Genomic DNA, 22,543 nt, shown 5'->3' on the forward strand with positions numbered 1-22,543 from the left:
CTCTCATCTAGGATAGACGTTCATACTGCCTGTGATGCTCGATTGGTGGAGATACAGAGATAAACTGCTGAAGATCGACAGTGGACTGATGAGGATCGACAACTGATGAGGCAAATGATGGAGTGGATGGTACAAATAGAGCAGATGATGGAGCTGATGAGGTAGCAGTAGGTCGATTTGAGCTCATCCATCCATTCTCCTTCTCCAGATGCTGATGCTTGACGATCAGCGATTTATTTTTATATTTTTATTTTAAATATATTATAATTATTAAATTTATTTTTTTATAATTATATTTTAATATAATAAAATTATCAAATTTATTTATGGCTTTATTATATGATTTTTTATTTTACTTTTATAGATTATAAATATAAAATATTAAAAATATAAATTAAAAAATATATATTTATAAATTATATTTTAAAAAAAAATAAATTTTTATTAGCAATGGAATTTGCAACGTCATATGCGTCGCAAATAATGTTATTTGTGACAAAAATATTCCATCACAAGTAATTTATTTTTAAAAATTAATTTTTTTTTTTAAAATTATTTGTGATGGAATATTACCATCGCAAATAATTTTTTTCTGATAGAATATTTATGATGAAACATTTTGACTTAAAAAATAATTTATTTTATATTTTAAAAATATTAAATTTATTTATTAAATTATTTATGATGAAAAAATTTTCGTTATAAATAATCTTATTTTAGATTATTTGAGATGAAATTTTTTTCATCTCAAATAATTTAAAAAATAAAATAATTTTTTTTTACGATGCAAATACTTAGTCGTAAATAATCGATTATTAGTGATGAAAATTTTATTTCTATCATAAAATATTATCTGCGATCCTATTTTTAGCGATCAAGTATTAACAATGCAATTTTCATCGTAAATTATTATTTACGATGAAAATTTAATATTTGTGATGGCTTTTCTACGTCACAAATAATCTTTTTTGTTATACTGGGGCAACAGCTCCAGTATAATCCTACTGTTGAAAGGTGGGTCGATGTAGAACCTGAATCTATCGTTTCGATCCGAGGCTTGATAACGTAATATCTCGATTCACTTGTTCATCTCTTAGAGTTTGCAATCGACATCAACGTCGGCATCACGGGCCATATAGGCCTCTGAGCAGTGCGAAGGAGATCGGCTTGGGGTAGAGCATTTTCTGAAGTGGGGAGTAGGAGATGACCTTTTCTATTCAGGACTCAGACCGATTAAGCCATGTTTGCCTTCCCTACTCTGAACTGCATGGGGTAGGTTGAGGCAATTCTAGCTAGGGTGCTTGCTATACGGGATTCGATTGCTGCATGGCGGAGACCACTGCAATTAACATCTATACCTACTCGATCAGTATATTAAACTGATCCATGTTCACCCCCATAGCCAATTGGGATAGCTATGACGGGCCTTCGGCTGTTGCATCAGAGCATGATTTTCGATCAGATTTTCGATTGACCAAATTGCCATGGCATTGGAATGTCATGAAGAGGTTCTATGCAGTGACATTGTTGTTGATTTCATGCTCCTTTCTGAAAGTGGACTTGAGTACTTTCTCTAGTATCAATCTATTATTACGAATATCTGACTCAAAGATCAGCACGATAGGAGTGGACGGCAACGACAGAACGATGGCGATCGAACCTGCAAAAAAAGTTCCTAACCACAGTTAGCTTCGATGGAGATCCTTCGACATTCAAATTAGAAACTCCGAATAGATGGAAAAAAGTGAGTGAAAAGAAGAGATTGCATACCTGTGGATCCCATATAAATCTCTATTTATATATAGAGGTGAGAATTGTGAGAGGATAGAGGTGCGAGAGGTCATCCCGACAATTTCGAGCGCATCACCAACAATATTTCTAACTTAATTTCTCAAGATCTAATGGTTATTTATTACCCTATCTGCTTCGTCCCCATTTATTTTCGGTGGTTGTGGAATTTTAAAATCCACGTCAGTGCCTAAGATCTATTGCTTTCCTATTGTATCAGATAGGATCTATCAAAGCATGTTGGATTGGTAGAAATTAGGGTCGACGGTGATAGAAGCTAGAGTCGGTAGTAATTGAAGCAGTTTGAATCTCCAACCCAGGAAGCAGGATCTTCTATCCATATCAGATATCAGGAGCACCACTAATGTCCGCTCTTCACCTTTGGACTTGCGATTGCATTATTTAGATGTAATTGATGAACTATACGTGGCAAACTTAATCTCTTACACGTAGCATAAGCAGGTTCGGAACTTTTAAAAATTTCAGCGCCAGTGATTTGATGGAAACAGGTCATATCTTTTGCATGAAAGAAAGATTAATTTCCTTCGCATGAATTGACCGTATGATCAGCCAATGCATAGCTCTGAAAGCAATTTAAATCTCATCATTCATCTGACTGAACAGATCTCAATGCGGGCAGTGGATGATTCAATTGTAGATTTGCACTTCACCTTCTTTCGTGATTGATGATGTATGAAGCAAACTTAATCCCTTACACGAAGCACAGGCAGGTTCGCGACCTTTAAAATTTTTCAGCACCAGTGATTTGATGGAAACGGGTTGTATCTTTTGCACGAAAAAACAGATTAATCCTCAGATTAATCCTCCTTCCCATGGATTGACCGTATGATCACCCACTGCACAGCTCCGAAAGCACTCTAAATCTCATCATTCATTCAATTGCACAGCTCTTAATGCAGACAGTGGATGATTCAACCGTAGGTTTGCGCTTCACCTTCTTTTGTGTGGAAGATACAGCCAGAGTCCCGATGGTTCGGAGTTGGGATGGCATCTTTCGCTGAAAGAATGATTGTTCTTTTTTCTCAACATAACCATTAGATCGAATATTGTATAATTTTTAAAGCATGACCTGATCTGTGATGTGGATAGGAGGAAGGGGTTGGAACGTTTTGAAAATTGCATAATGTTCGATCTAATGATTGATGCTGGGACAGAAGTAAATCATTATTTCGTGCGAAAGATATAACCCGAACCCAGTCCGGGTATGGCTGAGGCACAGTGCACCGAGCCTGATAAATGTGCCTCCGCACAGCGATGAAAGCAGAGGCGCGGCCGTCCGGGGCGAAGGACGGTGGGAGCAACGGTCACCAAATTCAAACCACAGATAGCATGTCCAATATTTTAAAGCTGACGGCGCGTAGGGGCGCGACGGCCAATCAGCCTCACCACACAACATACTGCGCATTTATTTATCAAATAAATAAACCGACAAACAAATAACTACATTTAAGTTTCTCGAAAAAGGAAGTACATTTAATCCTTAATCAAATCTACCGTAAATAAATAAATTAAGACATGATCGGGCAGGAATATCATCAAAGATTTAAAATTGAGTACCCGCATCGATCACGGAACCAGCTAAATAAAGCAGCTAGCCACGGTCTAACGCGTAACGACCTACCGCCCGTGCATCCAAATAATTAAATAAATTAATCAATACGCTGGAGTAGAGTAGACTACGCTAGATGATCCTGTCGGAGAGGGAGGGCAGGCGGCGGAAGAAGTTAAAGGCCGCCGACGGCATGTCGTCGCGGAACCTGGGATGCCGCATGTAGTAGAATCCCATCGCCAAAGCCAGTATCCGGAAGGGCACCGCGTAGGAGACCACGGAGGCCAGAAGGCAGAGGACCACGAAGATGGCGGTGGCCCGTGGATCCCGCCAGGCAAGCAACGCCTCCACCCGCTCTCCCTGCGCCGCCACGTCCCCCAGCAGCGCCTGGGCCCTCCCGGCCACCACCCTCAGCCGGTCGTAGCGCACCCGCACCACCTCCACCGCCCGCGCCGTCGGGAACCCGTCCAGCTCCTCGTCAAGCTCATCCGGCCCCACCGTGTCCACCTGCGACAGCCGCGGGTCCATCCCGCTCGGCTCCCTCGGCCGCGCCTGGTAGTACCTCCATATCAGTATCAAGAACAGATACAAGAACGCGGTGGGCAGGATGAGGTTGGGCCAGAGCGCCACGGTGGCCAGCAGCACGTGTACAAGCACGGTGGTGGAGGGGCGCTCCCACGTGCGGATGGAGTGGACCCAGCGGGCCACCCCGGCGGCCTTGGAGAGGCACCCCACAACCCGGAACCAGTTGGCCTTGCTCCGACGCATGCTCCAGGCGTGCGCGTCCGTGTCCAGCACGTACTGCACCACCTCCGGCCCCAGCGGCGGCTCCGACCGGGCCAGCCGGGCCGACACGATCCGCATGGCCGTTCCCCGCAGCACGTCCTGCTGTGCCGGACCCAGCGGGCGCACGTAGTGCATCCGCGGCAGCATCGGGTTACCATACGCCTGGATCAGGCTCAACCACGAAGAGCAGCTGAACCGGACCGCCAGTGCCAGCTCCCCCATCTTCTTCGCCCCCGTCGGCTGGATCGCCGTCAGCGGAAACGTCTTCGAATACACCCGGTTCGTGTCCAGCGTCGACAGCCGGATCCGGACCTTCCCGATCCGCACATCCTTTTTGCTATTATCACTAATGTTGAACCGGACATTGTCGAAGACGGCGACGGTGAGGACGGTGCAGGGGTCGAACACGTCCCAGGCGTACTGCTCGTTCCACCGGGGGTTGAAGTTGTCGAGAATGGTCCGCGTGCGGGCCCACTTGGGCCCGTACTTGAGCACCACGTACGGATCTGTGGACCCGCTGGCCCCGTCCTTGGCCACCTTCATCGGCACCAGGTTGGCCGCCCACCGGACCCCCACCTCGAGCTGCCCGACTGGGGGCTTCGACAGCTGCTTCGAGGCCGCGCGGACGTCGCTCGCCACGTGTGCCGCTTCGTCCAGCACGTGGTATCCGCCTTCCAGGCAGACCCGCACGTGCACCCGACCCGCATAGGGCCGCTCCGCGTCGCCGCCGGCCAGGTTCAGCCACCGCGATGGCGGCTCAGCCCAGTCGTCCAGGCGCCGATGGACGCTCGAGAGCGCCACCCTCGCCTGGCCCACGGACTTGCCTGCGGTCGCGTCCTCCACCACGATCGTGAGGAAAGGTTCGAAGGGCTCCGCGGCCACGAAGAGGAGGTCCTCGTTCCAGCTGGGATTGGCGGAGCTGGAGGAGGTGCAGAGCGCCACCCGCCCGGTCTTGAAGAGCTGCGAGCCCAGCTGGGCCTTCACGTAGAGCTCTGGAGGCCGGGCCGCCTTGGACTCGGGATTTACCAGCGAAGGCGGAGAAGGGAACCTCAGGTCCTGGGTCTGGATGACCGTGAGCCGGAGGTACCGCAGCTTGGGGGAGAGGTAGACCTTGGACCTTGTGTGCACGATCAGGCCGCCGGAGTCCGACTGCCACGCCTCCTGGAACGCCTCGTCCGCCTGGGTCCCGATCCAGACCGCGAGCATGACATCGTTCCCCAGCGAGCCCTCCGGCGGTCCTTCCAAAGTGTACCACTGGGGGGCGAGGGGACTGTCCTGCGAGGACCGCTTGGGGATCTCCTGGAGGTCGAACGACGCGGACCCGAGGCTCGCGTCGACTACCTCATTATTGTTATCGTCGCCGCCCTCTTTTTTCTCCTCCTCCTCCTCCTCCTCCCAAACAGACACCTCCAAAGCGGTGGAATTCAGGCTGTCCTTGTGGAAGGCGAACACCTGATCCCAGTCCGCGGACTTGATTGTTCGCGTTTGGACGCTGTGACTCCCGATGACCACCTTGGCGTAACAGGGACGCCAGGCATCGGCGGATCCCCCGCGCTTCGCTTTAAGGACACGGACGAAGAGGTATGGGACGCGGTCCACGAGATCGTACGAGCTCCCACCGGCGCGCTCGCTGGTGACGGCTCGGATCTCGAGGTCGCTGAAGCTGGAGTGATGCGGATCCTTCGCCGGGGACGGCGGCAGGGGTGGTCCTTGCTTCTCTTCATTCGGTTTTGAAGCATCGCCGGCGGCCGGAGTGGACTCCTGCTTTGGATTTCCCAGTGGCGAGTCCTTCTTCTCATCTTCTTTAGAAGCGGATGGCTTGTCCTCTGATTTCTCCTCCTTCAGTTTCTCCCCGTCCGTCACCGTCGCCGGTGGCTTACCATTTCCCTCAACCTTCTTCTCCTGCACGGCAGCCTGCGGGTCGTCGGGCTTTTGTTCGGCCGCAGCCGGACAAGCTTCGGTGGCAGCAGCAGCCGGCGGCGGTGGCTCGTCGACGTAGCAGATCCGGAGGCCGATCTCTCCCTTGATCTGAGAGAAGACACTCCTCTTCTCCAAGGGATAGTAAACCAACGGGGAGGCCTGGGCCTCGGCCTCGGACGTCCCCCTCCAGGCGAGAAGGCTGGCGCCGGAGATCTTGACCTTGCCGAGAAAGGTGCTGCGGCGGCCGGTCTTCTTGTCGTTGTAGACGTTGATCTCGAGGGTCTCGGTGGGCAGGGCGTCGGGGTCGTGGACCAGAAACTCGAGCTTCTCGTCCCACTGGGGGTTGAGGTCGCGAAGCTTGGTCTTGGTCCGCCGCCGCTGCCCGTCGAAGTCCACGATCACGAATGCGCTCGCCGTTCCATGCCCGTCCTTGGGCATCAGATTCCTCGCGTTGCAAACCTCCACCACCACCTTCCGGCTCCCGCCATCTGTCATGTTTGTCAACTTCTATTGTAATACTTTTTTTTCTCCCGCGATCTCCTCCACGGAAGTCCGGCTACACGTTTTGCTCCGAGACTCTCAGACTTCCGGCCAGATTTTTTTTTTCTCTCGGCGGTGGAGAAGAGAAGGCAGTATCTCGGATTTGGGAATCCTACCGTCGTTTGCTTTCGAGTACTGAAAAAACTAGAAAGCGTCCGTGCGCTTGCCCGAGAGAGAGAGAGAGTCTGTGGGGATCGGACTACGGATCGGGTAAAGACGACCGGGCGACCGGAAATGATGGCCTATAAAGGCAAGCGGGGCCCGCCACGTCAGCAGCAGTACACGTTGGATCCGTCGAGGCCACATGATGTGCATCGGAATTCTAAAGCAGAACAGAGCGTGGACCCATCTCGGAATCCGAGATGTATGCCTCTGTACTTGCTTAAATTCACACGACTGCCACTCAATCCTCCACTTATGGACCAGGTAGCCGTTACCAGATTAAATTGAAGGGGCATTTTAGTCCTTCGATTCTTTAAGTGGAGCGGCAGTCCAACCGAGGTCTGAGGCAACGAGGAGTGGCTTGTCCGTTTCCCACGGAGCAGAGGAAAGCGACCGTTTGGGATCTCCAAGAGGGACATGTTCGTCAGGGTGGTGGATTTTATGCATGGAAGGGGCCTGGCCGGTTGTTGTAAAGGCCTTAGGTGGATCAGGGAGGGTGGTGGCAAGCAGCGGTACGGCCGGTTAATGCTCTAGCCATATGAACGTTGAGTTTGTTCTTGTACAAGTTTCGACTGGCCGGTTGTTGTAAAGGCCTTAGGTGGATCAGGGAGGGTGGTGGCAAGCAGCGGTACGGCCGGTTAATGCTCTAGCCATATGAACGTTGAGTTTGTTCTTGTACAAGTTTCGACGTGAAATTTGCTTATGTGGTATAAAAGAATGTTAAATTTGCCTTATCAGCATATTTTCATGCGTTTATTTTTATCGGCCAGCGCGAATCCCCTTTAACCTCACCAAAAAAACTATAAATTATAAGTTGGATTTTTTGCAAATAGCCTCCTTTAAAATATTTATTTTATGATTATAATTTTTTTATATTTTCAATGTATCTTTATTTATTTATATAATGTGTAAATAATCTCTCAACGTTAGCTTTTATCATAGAGAATTATAAATTTAACCAAAAATGGTTACTTTAACTCAACTAAATTTAAATGTCTTAGATGCCCTTGAGTTAAATGATAGAATGAGTTAAAAGTGACCTGATTTTCAATTTAAAACTATTCGGGGAAACTTTGCATGGACCAATGACATGAAGAAGTTCAAGGCCCAAAATATTCAAACATAATAAGCCTGCCTGCTAAGGCCCTCGCTGACTCCTAGTCGGCCGTAATCACTATCACTCTGTCACCAACTAATCTTCAAGATTCGTTCAATCAGCATCCTGAGTAGATAAAGACTCATCGACTATCGCTCAGTAACTCTCATACATGGCTGCCAATATCTCCTCGACAACCGACTTCTATAGGCTAGGTTGGCGAGTTGACAGCACATCCGAATAGCCGGTTCAATTCGATCAGAAGACGGTCACTAGCCGATCACATCCGATCGACCATCCTCCCTCTATTGAGTGGGCCCCAGTTTCTGATTTCCTCATCTGGGAGCAGCACAAGGTATTCGACTCCTAATCATTGCTGACTAGTCCTCACCTCGACAATACCAAGTTGGTATACCAATTCAAAATTCATTGCTAGCTAGACGACAACTGTCACGAAACTAATAACGTAACCACAACCACCATATCTCAAGAATCTCGGATGATAGTTCCACCACTACATGCAAATTATGCCTTAACCGGACGGGATTGCACCAACCAACTGACCAACCAAAGCTCCTACCTTCGTTCATAAAAGGAGGTCTAAAGGAGATCCTAAAAAAAGGTACATCATTATTCTGCTTCTCACTCTCCTCCATCTGTTCAACAAGAATTCTGACTTGAATGTCAGAGGGTCTTCGTTGGAGCGACCTCCGATTAGAATTTTTTGTAGGTCATATCCCAGAAGATCCAACCCTGCCATCCACTCCAGCATCCCGGCACCCTGTGGAATCTTACACTAATAGATTGACACTAGAAGAAGGGTGTCCTGAATCCATTTAGAAAAGCATAGATCGAGAGCAATAGAACCATGCCACCTAAGAGAGTTTCATCTCGCCATACCAACACCACCACCTCTCAACAGCGGAGAGCTAGGCTAACAATCGGATACAACTGTCAGTAACAAAAACTCTCCCACCTTCTCAGCCAATATCGGTTATGACAAATCAGTTCAACCTGCTCTTCTAGTAGGTCTAAAATCTGACAGCCACTGTCTAGGTGTTCTAGGCCATTCTTGTACCTCCACAGGCAGTGCTGCAACCTGATTAGGCTATCCCTACACCTCTCTCGGTGGCACTACCATCGAATTCGACTTTGCAGGCACCATTATCGAAACAACCATGGGCCCCTCTATAAAGTTTGGAGAGAAGACAAATCCATCAGAGCTGTCTTAGAACTCCAGAACCAAGAAGGTGATGATCTTCGAGTCCTCGATCAGCGTATGAGTCAACCCTTGGTCGGTGATCCCCATGGCACTCTGAGGCCTGTACTGAAGGGAAGAAAAATTGTTCTGTTCGGAAGGTCTAGGTTGCATCTAAAATTTTTTTTTATTAATTTACATAAATAAAAATAAAATTTTTATCTGATTAGCAGTGAAATCAAAGAACAAATCTCAAATAATCTGATGTAAACCTTCGTAGAGGCCTGAAAGTGCAGATCCTCTACTTCACATGCATGTCAGACGCCGCAGAAAAGCAGGATAAAATCCGATCCAATTGCCTTCACAATCTAATTAAATGAGAGAGAAAATATGCTGGTGTGACACCTCACACCAGCAAGTGGGATGCCTAAGGAGAGCCCACGCCCAAGGGAGAAGGGGCGGCAACAAAGGGAGAGGCCAAGGAGAAGAAGGGATCTTTCTCTCTTCTCACGCCTCTCTCTCTTTCTCTTTTCTCTTAGTCTGATTTGTTTGCTATGCATCCATAGGTAGAGACCCTCTCTATTTATAGATGAATATCATGATCTAATAAATATAGGAGTCCTAACTCAAATCTGATTTCAATTAGTCCAATACTCATGAAAGAAGGATTCCTATATGAGATAGAATTGCCATCACTTATGACAACTAATTTGCATCCACTCCCTCACCCACATGGGACACCCCAAATTAGCACCATTCTAGATGTTGGTTAGCCTACATGAGAGAGAAATCTTAGTGTAAGTAAAAATTCTCATATCTCATCAAAACGGATCCAATTCGAATCTAATTCGAAGTTGGTTCGAAATAATTTTGAAAGATTGTTAATCCCAAACTCTTTAAGATTTTTGTACTAAATCTAACTTAAATTTTAGACTAAATTTAGTCTAATTAATTTAAATCTAATCTAAAATTAATCAGCACCTAAATCCAATCTCTTTAATACTCCATAGATCATAGATCAAAAATAGTTCATCCTCGGGATCGAACATGAACCCCATGTGTAGTGCTAGTTAGACATAGTCAACTCTTCAATCCTATTTGACCCATAACTTAATTCTCAATCAATTTAGCTTATATGTTCAATCAAGTCAAGTACTTCCAAATTGGATATATAAATATAGGTCAATTCCTTCCTACTTTGTCTGATTTATGTGCGTGACTCCATAGATTCAAGCACGAAGTTAGTAGCACAGGAACCAATTTTTGTACTAATCAAAATTATTAGATTTTAGCCACATAGTGGAATAAAATTTTAAAAATTTTAAAAATAAATAAATAAATAATTTTATCAAATAAAACTATCGAGTTGAAATCCAAATCCTAAAATTACCTTGCCGATATCGATAAAACAAAAACAAGCATGCAACCGAGATAGAATTTTTATTTTCATCAAAAAGGAAGAAGTGGCATATTGGTGTTCTCCATGAGACTCCAAAATAGAAGTTTTTCAACAATGATCCACATGAAAGTTGGCCAAGGTCCTTCCTAACTGGTGCACTGCCGCAGTCATGTCTTCTCAAGAATACTATCGGCTTCGAACTCATGGTACGATTGCGCCAAAGCCCAGTCGCCTCCAAGCTTGCCACCAAGATCACGTCAACAAAATACTTTTTAGATATCTTACAACTTAAGATTTAATTTTTAAGTCCAACACATGAAAAAATCAAATCCTAGGGCATACTAGCAACTCTTGCTAAATTTCTCACCATCCTTCTTACAAATTGTGCCACTCAATTTTTTCTTTCCTTTTTCTCAAATTTTTTCTAAATTTTTTTTTATAATTTTCACATCCCTAATCTTTGGTTTCAACCCAAAATTATAGTAGCTAGCCATGTGGGACGTCCTATATAAATAAGGGACCAAGAGACATGTCATGGGATGAAGGGCCGCCAACTTTTGACACTCCAAATTCTCACATGATGAATAAATTCATCATATAGAATTTTTAGCATATGAATACTTACAACAGAAGGACTCTCCCTCTTCTATGTGTTATAAAAATCTTATTTAATTTTGGATACAAATCAAAGGACTTTTGGTTTATCATTTAAGACAACGCATATTAGTTAAGAGCCTTCATGAAGAAGGATTCTCCAACTTCACATACTGAAAAGAGGTGGGACAATATTTATTTTTTGTGTGACTTCTAGTGGATGTAGAGGAGTCCTTCTCCACTTGAAACTATTTCAAGTTGGATAAGGATCCAATCTAAATTGACCCAATCCCATTAGGTCAAAGATAACTGTGTTGGGTTCCGACCACGCAGCGAAAAGTGATTTTTAAATTTTTTTAAAACACTCAAATCAATAGCTTTATTAAATAAAACTATCAAGTCAAACTCAAAATCCTAGAATAACCTTACCGAACACGATCAAAATAAATTCAAGCATGCAAAGAGATAGAATATTATACTTTAATCAAAATAAAAAAGTGACATGTTGGTATTTTCTATAAGACCCTAAGGTAGAAGTTCTCCAATGGTGATCCACATAAAAGTTGGCTAAAATCCTTCCCAACCGATGCACAGCCGCAGCTTGTCTTCTTAAGAACACTGCCGGCTCAAACTTACATCACGATCGCATCAAAACTCAGATGCTTTTGATCTTGCCATCAAAATGATACTAAGAAGACACTCTTCAGATGTCATACAACTTAAGATTTAATTTTTAACTCCAATAAAAAAACCAAATCCTAGGGCATTCTAGCAACACTTGCTGAAAATCTCACCACCCTTGTAGCAACTTTTGCCACTAAAATTTCTCTCTCTTTTTTTCTCAAAATTTTTTTAGATTTTTTCTTATGATTTTTACCTTCCTTCTCTCTGGCTCACCTAAAAATCTTATCCAGAAGCCATCTGGGGCATCCCCTATAGATAGGAGACCAGGGGACATTACATGGGATGAAGGGGCGCCAACTTTTGGCACTCCAACTTCCCATGTGCCAAATAAATTCATCGAGTAATTTTTTTGATAATTTAGATACTTGGAGTAGAAGAACTCTTCCTTTCCTACATGCCATAAAAATTCTATTAATTTTTGATATTAAAAATATAGGATTTCTGATTTATCTTCTAAGGCAATGCGTTTAATAAAGAGCCTTCTTTAAGAAGGACTCTTTATTTCTCACTCTGATTTGAGGTGGGTGGCAATTATATTTTTATATAGATTTTGGTGAACATAGAGGAGTTCTTCTCCATTTAAAATTAGTCTAAGTTGAATAAGGATCCAATTCAAATGGATCTAATCCTATTAAGTCAAAGCCAACTGATCTAGGTTAGCTCAAATACTTTGAACAAAATCAATTTGGAAACTTGGGTTAATACAATATGCTAGCATATCAAATTAACACATAGAATTTATATTAAACTTTAATTAAATTAGATCAAGATTAAATTTTAAAGTATGTGATCCATTGGATTCCAAATCGAGCCAGCAGTAGATCCGGACTTTTGACATAACCCTAATCTGATGAGATTAGGTCACCCGAAGAGTCCCAATCAACTTGATCTCTTCCAAATTGATTTCAGAATCAAATTTTTTTAATTTTTATCAAGATCATAAGTCAAGATTGATGTCTAACAATATGTCATGACTATTCACAAGATTTAAAATTTTGATAAAAAATTATCAAAATATCCTTCAGTGGCAAGTTCCCATGTAATTCAATCTTTCAGTCAAACAATATTTCAGATGAGCTGTGGGTATGAAAATATGTCAAACCCAATCACTTATATTTATGTATCTCAATCTGAAGATGATGATTCAGTTGATGATACATTAAAAATCTTTTTCTAATTATCATCCTGCTTTGGTCAAAGACTTCTAGAATTACCATCCTATAAGATCATATAGGATGTTCGCTCCCCTTATTAGGAGTGACTGATCTCTTATTGATCACTCATAACCTCCATGCATACTTCACTATATCCAGAACACCCCATACAAGGATTAGAGGATCAAGTTAGGTCATGAACCAAAATATAGATTCATGTACATAAGGTACCATGGTGACCTCAGGTTAAAGGATCACTTACACAATTTCCACTACAAAATTATCAGTTGACATGTAAATAAGACTCCATCTGATTATTCTCTCGTAAGTTAATTTAGTGAATTCATTCTCTAATGAATATCTATATCTTTGTATTAGTGTCACCACACAAGTGGTTGTGAGATCAACCATCTTCATTTCTGAGCATACATAGGACATGCCAGTCTTATCGGTATCATTGATCTCTGACTTAATGTACCAATGACTAAAAATATTTTAGATCAGGACTGTTAAGGATTTAGATCTCACTAGCATGATTTTATCATGGCCCTAAAATCATTGTCCAGACCTATGGAGTTTATTATAATCTTAAAATTAATAAGATGTAGCATATAATGAATCAAAAATATTAATTTTATAATGAATTAAAAATATTAATTTTATTAATAATATTAATATCTATTACATGAGTTTGAAAGATAAATTACAATAAACATCCTATCGTATCCCATATGTGATTGGCTTATAGGACATAATTCTTTCAATCTCCTATCTGCACTAAAGCCAATCATCCCTATACTTGATACCTATGCTATCAAGATGGCGGTTAAACTGCTGCATTGACAAGATCTTAGTAAACGGATCCGCTATATTATTCTTAGTGTCAACTCACTCTATGATCACATCATATTTTTCAACTATCTCCCGAACGAGGTGGAACCATCTTAGGATGTGCTTAGATTTATGATGAGACCTTGGTTCTTTGGCTTGAGCAACTGTCCCAATATTATCATAATAAAGAGGCACTGATTGTTCAATCTCTGGAACCACACCCAACTTTGTGATGAATTTCTTCATCTAGACAGCCTCCTTAGCAGCCTCACTTGCAGCAATATACTCAGTCTCAGTGATCAACTCAGCAATAGTTTACTGTTTGAAATTTTCCAACTTACTGCACCACCATACAAGGTGAACACATATCCAGATGTCGATTTATTATCATTCGGATCAGATTGAAAACTAGAATCAGTATAACTTTCAGTTTTAAATCAGATCCACCATATATTAGAAAAATATCTCTAGTTCTTCTCAAGTACTTGAGTATGTTTTCATAGCTTTCCAATGATTCTTTTCGAGATCAGTCTGAAATCTACTTACAATGTCCAAGGCATAAGCCACATCAGGTCTGGTACATAACATAGCATACATTATTGATCCTACTACCGAAGCATAAGGAATAGAACTCATTATATTTATTTCTTTAGATATTTTAGGAGACATCTTCTTAGAGAGTTGTATGTCATGATCTATGGGCAAGTAACCTCTTTTACTTCTTTCCATGTTGAACCTCTTCAATATAAGGTCAATGTATCTAGATTGGGACAAGCCTAGCATCCTTTTCGATCTATCCCTATAGATCTTTATACCAAGTATATAGGATGCTTCACCCAAGTCTTTCATAAAAAAATTTTATGATAGCCAAGTCTTGACCGATTATAACATCGGGCTATCATTCTCAATGAGCAGTATGTCATCTACATATAAGATCAAAAAGATAATAGTACTCTCACTACTCTTCTTGTGCACACAAGATTCATCCATATTTTTAATAAAGCCAAACGATTTGACTGTCTCATCAAAATGGATGTTCCAGCTCCTTGATGCTTGCTTTAATCCATATGTGGATCTATTCAGCTTGCATAGCTGATTTGCTCTCCCACTTGAGATAAATCCCTCTGACTGAGTCATATAGACTTCTTCCTCAAAGTTTTCATTGAAGAAGACAGTCTTGACATCCATCTGTCAAATCTCATAGTTATAGTATGCTGCAATAGCAAGCATTATCTGAATAGACTTAAGCATGGCTACCGATAAAAAAGTTTCTTCATAATCAACACCTTATTTTTGTCTGAAATCTTTTGCCACAAGCCTGGCTTTTTTGATCTCTATCTATCCATCTGCTCCAATCTTCTTTTTGAAGACTCATTTATAGCCTATTGGGGTCACACCCTCAGATGCATCAACCAACGTTCAAACTTGGTTGGCGTACATAGAGTCTATTTTAGATTTCATGACATTGAGCTACTTGTCAGAGTCATTACTTATGACAGCTTTCAAATAGGTCATAGGCTCATCATTCTCAATGATGTGGGTTGTGTTGTCATTCTCAATGACAAACCCATACCTGAGTCGTACACTACGCACTCTACTCGACTTTCGGAGAGAAGGCGTGTGTAATAGCTGTACCTTAACTATGGGCACATCTGGTTGAAAATCATCTGGTGAATATTGGATGGATTGTAGGTTTTGAACTTTCTCAAGTTCAACAGACCTCCCACTGCCTCCTTCTTGGATAAACTCTTTCTCTAAGAAAATGGCATGCCTACCAACAAACATCCTTTATTGAGTAGGGTTATAAAAGTAGTATCCTATACTCTCTTTAGGATAATCTATAAATTTGTATTTTTCTGATCTAGCATCCAGCTTATGTCCATTAATATTTTTCATATAAGCTGGACAGCCCCAAATCTTAAGATGCTTAAGATTGGATCTTTTTTCTTTCTATATTTTATATAGAGGGCTAGAAATAAATTTTGAAGGTACTTTATTTAAAATATACACTGCAACCTTAAGGACGTATCTCCAAAAGGATAATGGAAGATTCATGAAAAATATCATGGACCGCACCATATCTAATAAGGTGCGGTTCCTTCTTTCTATAATTCTATTTAATTATGGAGTATAAGGAGGTGTCTATTGAGAAAGTATACTATTTTATTTCAAATAATCGAAGAACTCACTAGATAAGTATTCTCCTCTTTGATCCGATCGAAGAGCTTTAATATTTTTATCAGTTTGTTTCTCGATCATTCTTTGATACTCTTTAAATTTATCAAAAATTTTAGATTTGTATTTCATTAAATACATATATTCAAACCTAGACATATCATCAGTAAATGTGATGAAGTAAGAGTATCCACCTCTGACTTGAATCGATATTGGACCACACACATCAATATGTACAAGGTCTAAAATATCACTCATCTGATTTTCATGTCTAGTAAATGGAGTCTTGGTTATTTTTTTCATGAAACAAGATTCACAAGTTTCATATGATTCATAATCACAAGGATCAAAGAAGTTATCTTTGTATAACTTGTTAATCCTTGAGTCATTTATATGGCCAAATCGACAGTATCAGAGGTATGTGACATTTACATCCTCTCTCTTTCTTTTCTTCATATTATCAACATGAAGCACATTATCATTAAGTGAAAGAAACATAAGACCATTATCAATAAAGGTACTTTCATAATATTCATTAGAAAAATATATAGAATAGCCATTGTTCTTTGCAATTATTTTAAAACCTTGTTCCAATAATAATGGTACAGAAATAATACTTCTAACAATATTTGAAATGTAATAACAGGTCTTTAGTTTCAAAATTTTTTTTGAAGGCAACTTCAAAACCTTGATTCCTATGGCTTCAGCTTGAATGGATTCTCCACTTGTGCCGAATAACTCGAAGTCACCTTTATTCAGATTCTTTATTCCCTGTAGATCCTGCAACGATTTGTAAAGGTGTGAACCACAGACAATATCCAATATCCAAGAATCTGATATAGAAGTACTTAATGATAAATTAGTTTATATAATATACAAACATTTAGCAACGTTTGCTGATTTCATGGTTACAAGGTACTCCTTGCAATTTTTCTTCTAGTGGCCCTCCTTGCCACAGTGATAACAAGTACCTTTGGTGGAGATCTTCTTTGCTTTCTTCTTGGAGATGCTAGCGTTAGAGTTCAGCTTTTTCTTAGAACTCTTCTTCGCCTTCTTCTTGCTGATCTTATCAACATGAAGAACCTGAGCCTTTTCACCCTTGAAATAGCTCTCTACTATTTTTAACATATTCAGCAACTCAGACAAGCTGATGTTCAGTTTGTTCATATGATAATTAATGATAAACTGAGAAAAGGAGTCAGACAGAGACTGCAGGATCAAATCTTGACTCAGTTCATCATCTATGGCAAAATCCAGCTATCCCAGATGAGTGATCAAATCAATCATCTTTAGGACATGCATTTGCACAGAAGAGCTTTCGGTCATACGGGCACAGAACAACTGCTTTGATATCTCATATCGAGCAGTTCGACTTTGCTCCCCATATAACTCCTTAAGATTAAAGAGAATAGAGGGAACATCTATGTCCTCATGCTGCCTTCGGAGCTTATTGCTTATGGAGGCAAGCATAATACATTTGACAGTCACACTGTCATCTTTCCACATATTGTATGTGGTCCTTTCCTCGGAAGCATCTTTCCCAAGAGAATCTGGAGCAGGTGTATCCATAATATAAGAGACTTTCTTTTGAGTGGAATAATTCTCAAGTTTCTTAATCAATCGATATAGTTGGGTCCGGTCAACTTGTTAGTATCTAGGATACCTCTAAGGGACAGTTAGGATGCCATAAATATAGTTAATTTATAATGATAAAAACATAATATAAGCGGATAACTTATGAAGACATTCATAACTAGACTAGGAGTTTTATCTAATTGTGTCTCCCACTATTTTATCGAACTTCATAGCCCTTGTTGGGTATAAAATACCCACAGCCAAAGTCCTCAGCAGAATCAACTCCAGGAAGACTCCGCCCGGACTCCTACGGGAGCCGGGCTTCATCCTCGACCCCAATGGCTGCGGACAGACTTCGTCCGGACTCCTACGGGAGCCGGACTCCACCGACAACTTCAACCGTAAGTAGACTCCGCCCGAACTCCCATGGGAGCCAGGCTCCATCCTCAACATCAACTACCGGTAAGCCTTGTCCGGACTCCTACGGGAGCCAAACTTCGCCTTTGACTTTAATTGCAGGAAGACTCCGCCCGGACTCCTACGGGAGCCGGGCTTCGTCCTCGACCCCAACGGCTGCAGACAGACTTCGTCCAGACTCCTACGGGAGCCGGACTCCGCCGACAACTTCAACCGCAAGTAGACTCCGCCCGAACTCCCACGGGAGTCGGGCTCCGTCCTCAACATCAACTGCCGGTAAGCCTTGTCCGGACTCCTACGGGAGCCAGACTTCGCCTTTGACTTTAATTGCAGGAAGACTCCGCCCGGACTCCTACGGGAGCCGGGCTTCATCCTCGACCCCAACGGCTACGGACAGACTTCGTCTGGACTCCTACGGGAGTCGGACTCCGCCGACAACTTCAACCGCAAGAAGACTCCGCCGAACTCCCACGGGAGCCGGGCTCCGTCCTCAACATCAACTGCCGGTAAGCCTTGTCCGGACTCCTACGGGAGCCGGACTTTGCCTTCGACTTTAATTGCAGGAAGACTCCGCCCGGACTCCTACGGGAGCCGGGCTTCGTCCTCGACCCCAACGGCTGCGGACAGACTTCGTCCGGACTCCTACGGGAGCCGGACTCCACCGACAACTTCAACCGCAAGAAGACTCCACCCGAACTTCCACGGGAGCCGGGCTCCGTCCTCAACATCAACTGCCGGTAAGCCTTGTCCGGACTCCTACGGGAGCCAGACTTCGCCTTTGACTTTAATTGCAGGAAGACTCCGCCTGGACTCCTACGGGAGCCGGGCTTCGTCCTCGACCCCAACAGCTGTAGACAGACTTCGTCCGGACTCCTACAGGAGCCGGACTCCGCCGACAACTTCAACCGCAAGTAGACTCCGCCCGGACTCCTACAGGAGCTGGACTTCGCACCTGTTTTTAATTGCAGGGGACTCCGCCCGGACTCCTACAGGAGCCGGGCTCCGCCCGTGACTTCAACTCTGAGAGAACTCCGCCCGGACTCCCACGGAAGCCAAACTCCGTCCATGACTCCAACCTCAAGGGGGACTCCGCCCGGACTCCCGGGAGCCGGGCTCCATCGCCAACTTCGATTGCCGGTAAGATCCGTCCGGACTCCTACGGGAGCTGGACTTCGCACCTGTTTTTAATTGCAGGGGACTCCGCCCGGACTCCTACGGGAGCCGGGCTCCGCCCGTGACTTCAACTCTGAGAGAACTCCGCCCGGACTCCCACGGAAGCCGGACTCCATCCACGACTCCAACCTCAAGGGGGACTCCGCCCGGACTCCCACGGGAGCCGGGCTCCGTCGCCAACTTCGACTGCCGGTAAGATCCATCCGGACTCCTACGGGAGTCGGACTTCGCACCTGATTTTGATTGCAGGGGACTCCGCCCGAACTCCTACGGGAGCCGGGCTCTGCCCGTGACTTCAACTCTGAGAGGACTCCGGACTCCCACGGGAGCCGGGCTACGCCCACGACTCCAACCGCAAGGAGGACTCCGCCCGAACTCCTACGGGAGCCAGACTCCGTCGTCAGCTCCGACCGCTGCCGAACTTCAGCCGACGTATCTGCACTCCCTGGCAGGCCACGATAACGGCCACGATCCTGCTCCACTTCCCGCGGTGGATTTCGTGCAGTTCCATCACTCCCTGACAGGCCGCAGTAACGGTCACAGCACTGCTCCACTTCCTACGACGGATCCCGCGCAGCTCCACTACTTCCTGGTAGGCCACAATAACGGCCACGATCCTGCTCCACTTCTGCGATGGATATCGTGCGATTCTCCCATCCGCTGGCAAGTCGCGACAACAGACGCCGCTCCACTCCCCGTGGCAGACTCCACGTGGCACACCCCGGTGATAGCCACGGGTCCACTCCACTACTCTTCGCAGCAAACTCCACGTGACCCTGGACAGCCCACTGCCAGACGTTACAGATGTCGCTATCAGGCTACTGCCCCCTCCGCCTATAAAAGGGGGCTCCAGATACGTTATTCGATAAGCTCTCATCTTTCATCTAAAAACTCTGCTAAATTCTCCGCTCGAGCACTCCATTCTTGTTGAGGCAGAGAACTGACTTGAGCGTCGGAGGGTCTTGCCGGAGCAACCCCACCTCCGGTTTAGACTTCTTTTGCAGGTCCCGGCGGCGACCGCGACTTCCTCGACTCCAGCTTCTCTGGCGCGAGCGAATTTTTGCACCAACAGGATTGGCACTAGAGGAAGAGGCTGTGTCTTCGCAGTATCCTTGTTCTTGAAGGAGCGCTCAACGGAGCCGCCCCCGATCGTCTCTTCCGACACCCACTCCTTATTTCCCCCATGGGATCCACACTTGATGCCTCCTCGCAAGGCGTCCACGCGACGGTCCACAGCCTCCGCGGTCAGATCTTAGGCTCCAGCCTCCCCTCCTGTTTCTCAACCTCCTCCTCCTCCTCTGGCGGTGGCGGTCGGTACGGAGCAGTTTGACCTGCTGGCGCAGCAGGTCAGAGGCCTCACCGAAGTTGTGCAAGCTATGCAGCAGCAGCAGCCACAGGCATCGGTACGCCCGGAAAGGGCATCCCCGGAACACCAGAATCCGGTGGCGGGGCGGGCCACCTGGGCCAGCCGCCCCGTCCTTCCTGGAAAAATGAACCCGAGGGTAGAGAGCCCTCAATCAGACCACGACTCCACCCCTGGAAGATCCCTGCCCCCGTTCTGCCAGAGAACCCTCGAGACTCGAAGTCGAGAGGATTTCCTGGACCGAAGGCTCCAGGAGATGAACCGGCGGATCGAAGAACTCCGTCATGCGCCTCCCGCTTATGGTGAGGATATTTGTACTGACCCTCCCTTCTCCCAAATGATCATGCAGGAACTGATCCCGCCAAACTTCAAGCTTCCCCAGTTCGAAAGCTACGACGGGACTTCAGACCCGGTTGATCATCTGGAGGCCTTCCGAACGATGATGCTGCTTCACGGTGCTCCTGATGCCATTCTATGCCGGGCCTTCCCGTCCACCTTGAAGGGAGCGGCAAGGAACTGGTACTCGGCTTTGAAACTGGGTACCATCTTTTCCTTCGATCAAATGAGCCACCAATTTGTGGCCCATTTTGTCAGCAGCCGGCACCCCCGGAAGGGTTCGGAGTCCCTCATCAATATCAAGCAGAGGGAAGGGGAGTCCATTCGGGCCTACATCAACCGCTTCAACATCGCGGCGCTGGAGGTCCAGAACTTGGACCAATCAGTCGCAATGGCTGCCCTGAAGGGTGGCCTTCAGAAGAATGATCTTTTGTTCTCCCTGGAGAAGAAGTATCCCAGGGATTTTACTGATTTGCTGGCCTGGGCCGAAGGATACGCTCGAGCGAAAGAAGCCTTCAAAATGAAGGATGAAGAGACGGTGAGGGAGCAGCAAGCGAGAGACTCGAGTAAGCCCGCAATTGAAAAAAGGCCAAAGGAAGTCTGGCTGCGTTCTCGATCCCCTCTTGGGCATAAGCGCGCCCACACTCCACCCCGGGCGCGCAGGCAGAGAAGCCCGGATCACGGGGTTCGGCGGGGTTTCCCACCAGGGAGATTCCGCAACTATGCCCCCCTCAACGCCTCGAAGGCCCAGGTATTGATGGAGGTCAGGGAGCAGCTCCCTAGGCCGGAGAGGATGCGCACACACCCCGAGAAGTACAACCCCAACAAGTTCTGCCTCTACCACCACGACCACGGCCACGACACAGAGGAATGCATCCAGCTCCGGGACGAGATCGAGGAGCTCATTCGGCGAGGTCGACTCGACAGGTTCATCCGACGCAGGCCTGAGGGTAGAGGAGACCGGCCAAGGGCCCTTCCACAGCCTGAACCACCAAGAAGGGAGGAGCAACCCGGGGACCGGCCTCCCATCGGGACCATCGACTCCATCACCGGAGGGCCTCAAGGAGGAGCGGACCACCCGCGACTGTGGAGCTTGGAAAATCTGTAAATGTATCACTTACGACTTCACCTTGAATCTAAATTTCTTTCTACTTGACGTACTCTTTCCATTTGGCATGGATTTATTACGACTGGATATGACCCCTCCAAGCGCTTGAAACAAAGTCATGTTAGGAGCGGGGGAGAACCCCGTCCTAACGTACCTAAAATGAAAGTCTGACTATCTTGAAATCGGATTGGGGGAGAGGCCTTACAGCGCTCTAATGTGCCCCCACAGCCATGTCAGGAACAGGAGGAGAACCTCGTCCTGACATGAGCAAAGTCAAAGGCCCGGTTCTTTTAGATCGGATGGGGGGAGAGGCCTTACAACGCCCTAATGTGCCCCCACGGCCATGTCAGGAATAGGAGGAGAACCTCATCCTGACATGAGCAAAGTCAAAGGCCCGATTCTTTTAGACCGGATGGGGGGAGAGGCCTTACAACGCCCTAATGTGCCCCCACAGCCATGTCAGGAACAGGAGGAGAACCTTATCCTGACATGAGCAAAGTCAAAGGCTCGGTTCTTTTAGACCGGATGGGGGGAGAGGCCTTACAACGCCCTAATGTGCCCCCACAGCCATGTCAGGAACAGGAGGAGAACCTCGTCCTGACATGAGCAAAGTCAAAGGCCTGGTTTTTTTAGACCGGATGGGGGGAGAGGCCTTACAGTGCCCTAACGCGCCC

General features: G+C 45.4%; 1 protein-coding gene across 1 annotated transcript; it reads right to left on the reverse strand.

The window, feature by feature from the left end:
- Positions 1 to 3,232: 3,232 nt before the first annotated feature.
- LOC105036130 (multiple C2 domain and transmembrane region protein 14) lies at positions 3,233 to 6,779 on the reverse strand. Its single transcript, XM_010911872.4, has one exon. The coding sequence runs from the start codon at positions 6,557 to 6,559 to the stop codon at positions 3,491 to 3,493; it is 3,069 nt and encodes a 1,022-aa protein (XP_010910174.1). The 5' UTR covers positions 6,560 to 6,779; the 3' UTR covers positions 3,233 to 3,490.
- Between the last annotated feature and the right edge of the window lie 15,764 nt (positions 6,780 to 22,543).

The sequence above is a fragment of the Elaeis guineensis genome, chromosome 2, assembly GCF_000442705.2.
Source record: "Elaeis guineensis isolate ETL-2024a chromosome 2, EG11, whole genome shotgun sequence".
Taxonomy (NCBI): Eukaryota; Viridiplantae; Streptophyta; class Magnoliopsida; order Arecales; family Arecaceae; genus Elaeis; species Elaeis guineensis.

Bases quoted from the DNA above. Each gene is read 5' to 3' on its own strand.
- LOC105036130 (XM_010911872.4), bottom strand. From the start codon at position 6,559: ATGACAGATGGCGGGAGCCGGAAGGTGGTGGTGGAGGTTTGCAACGCG.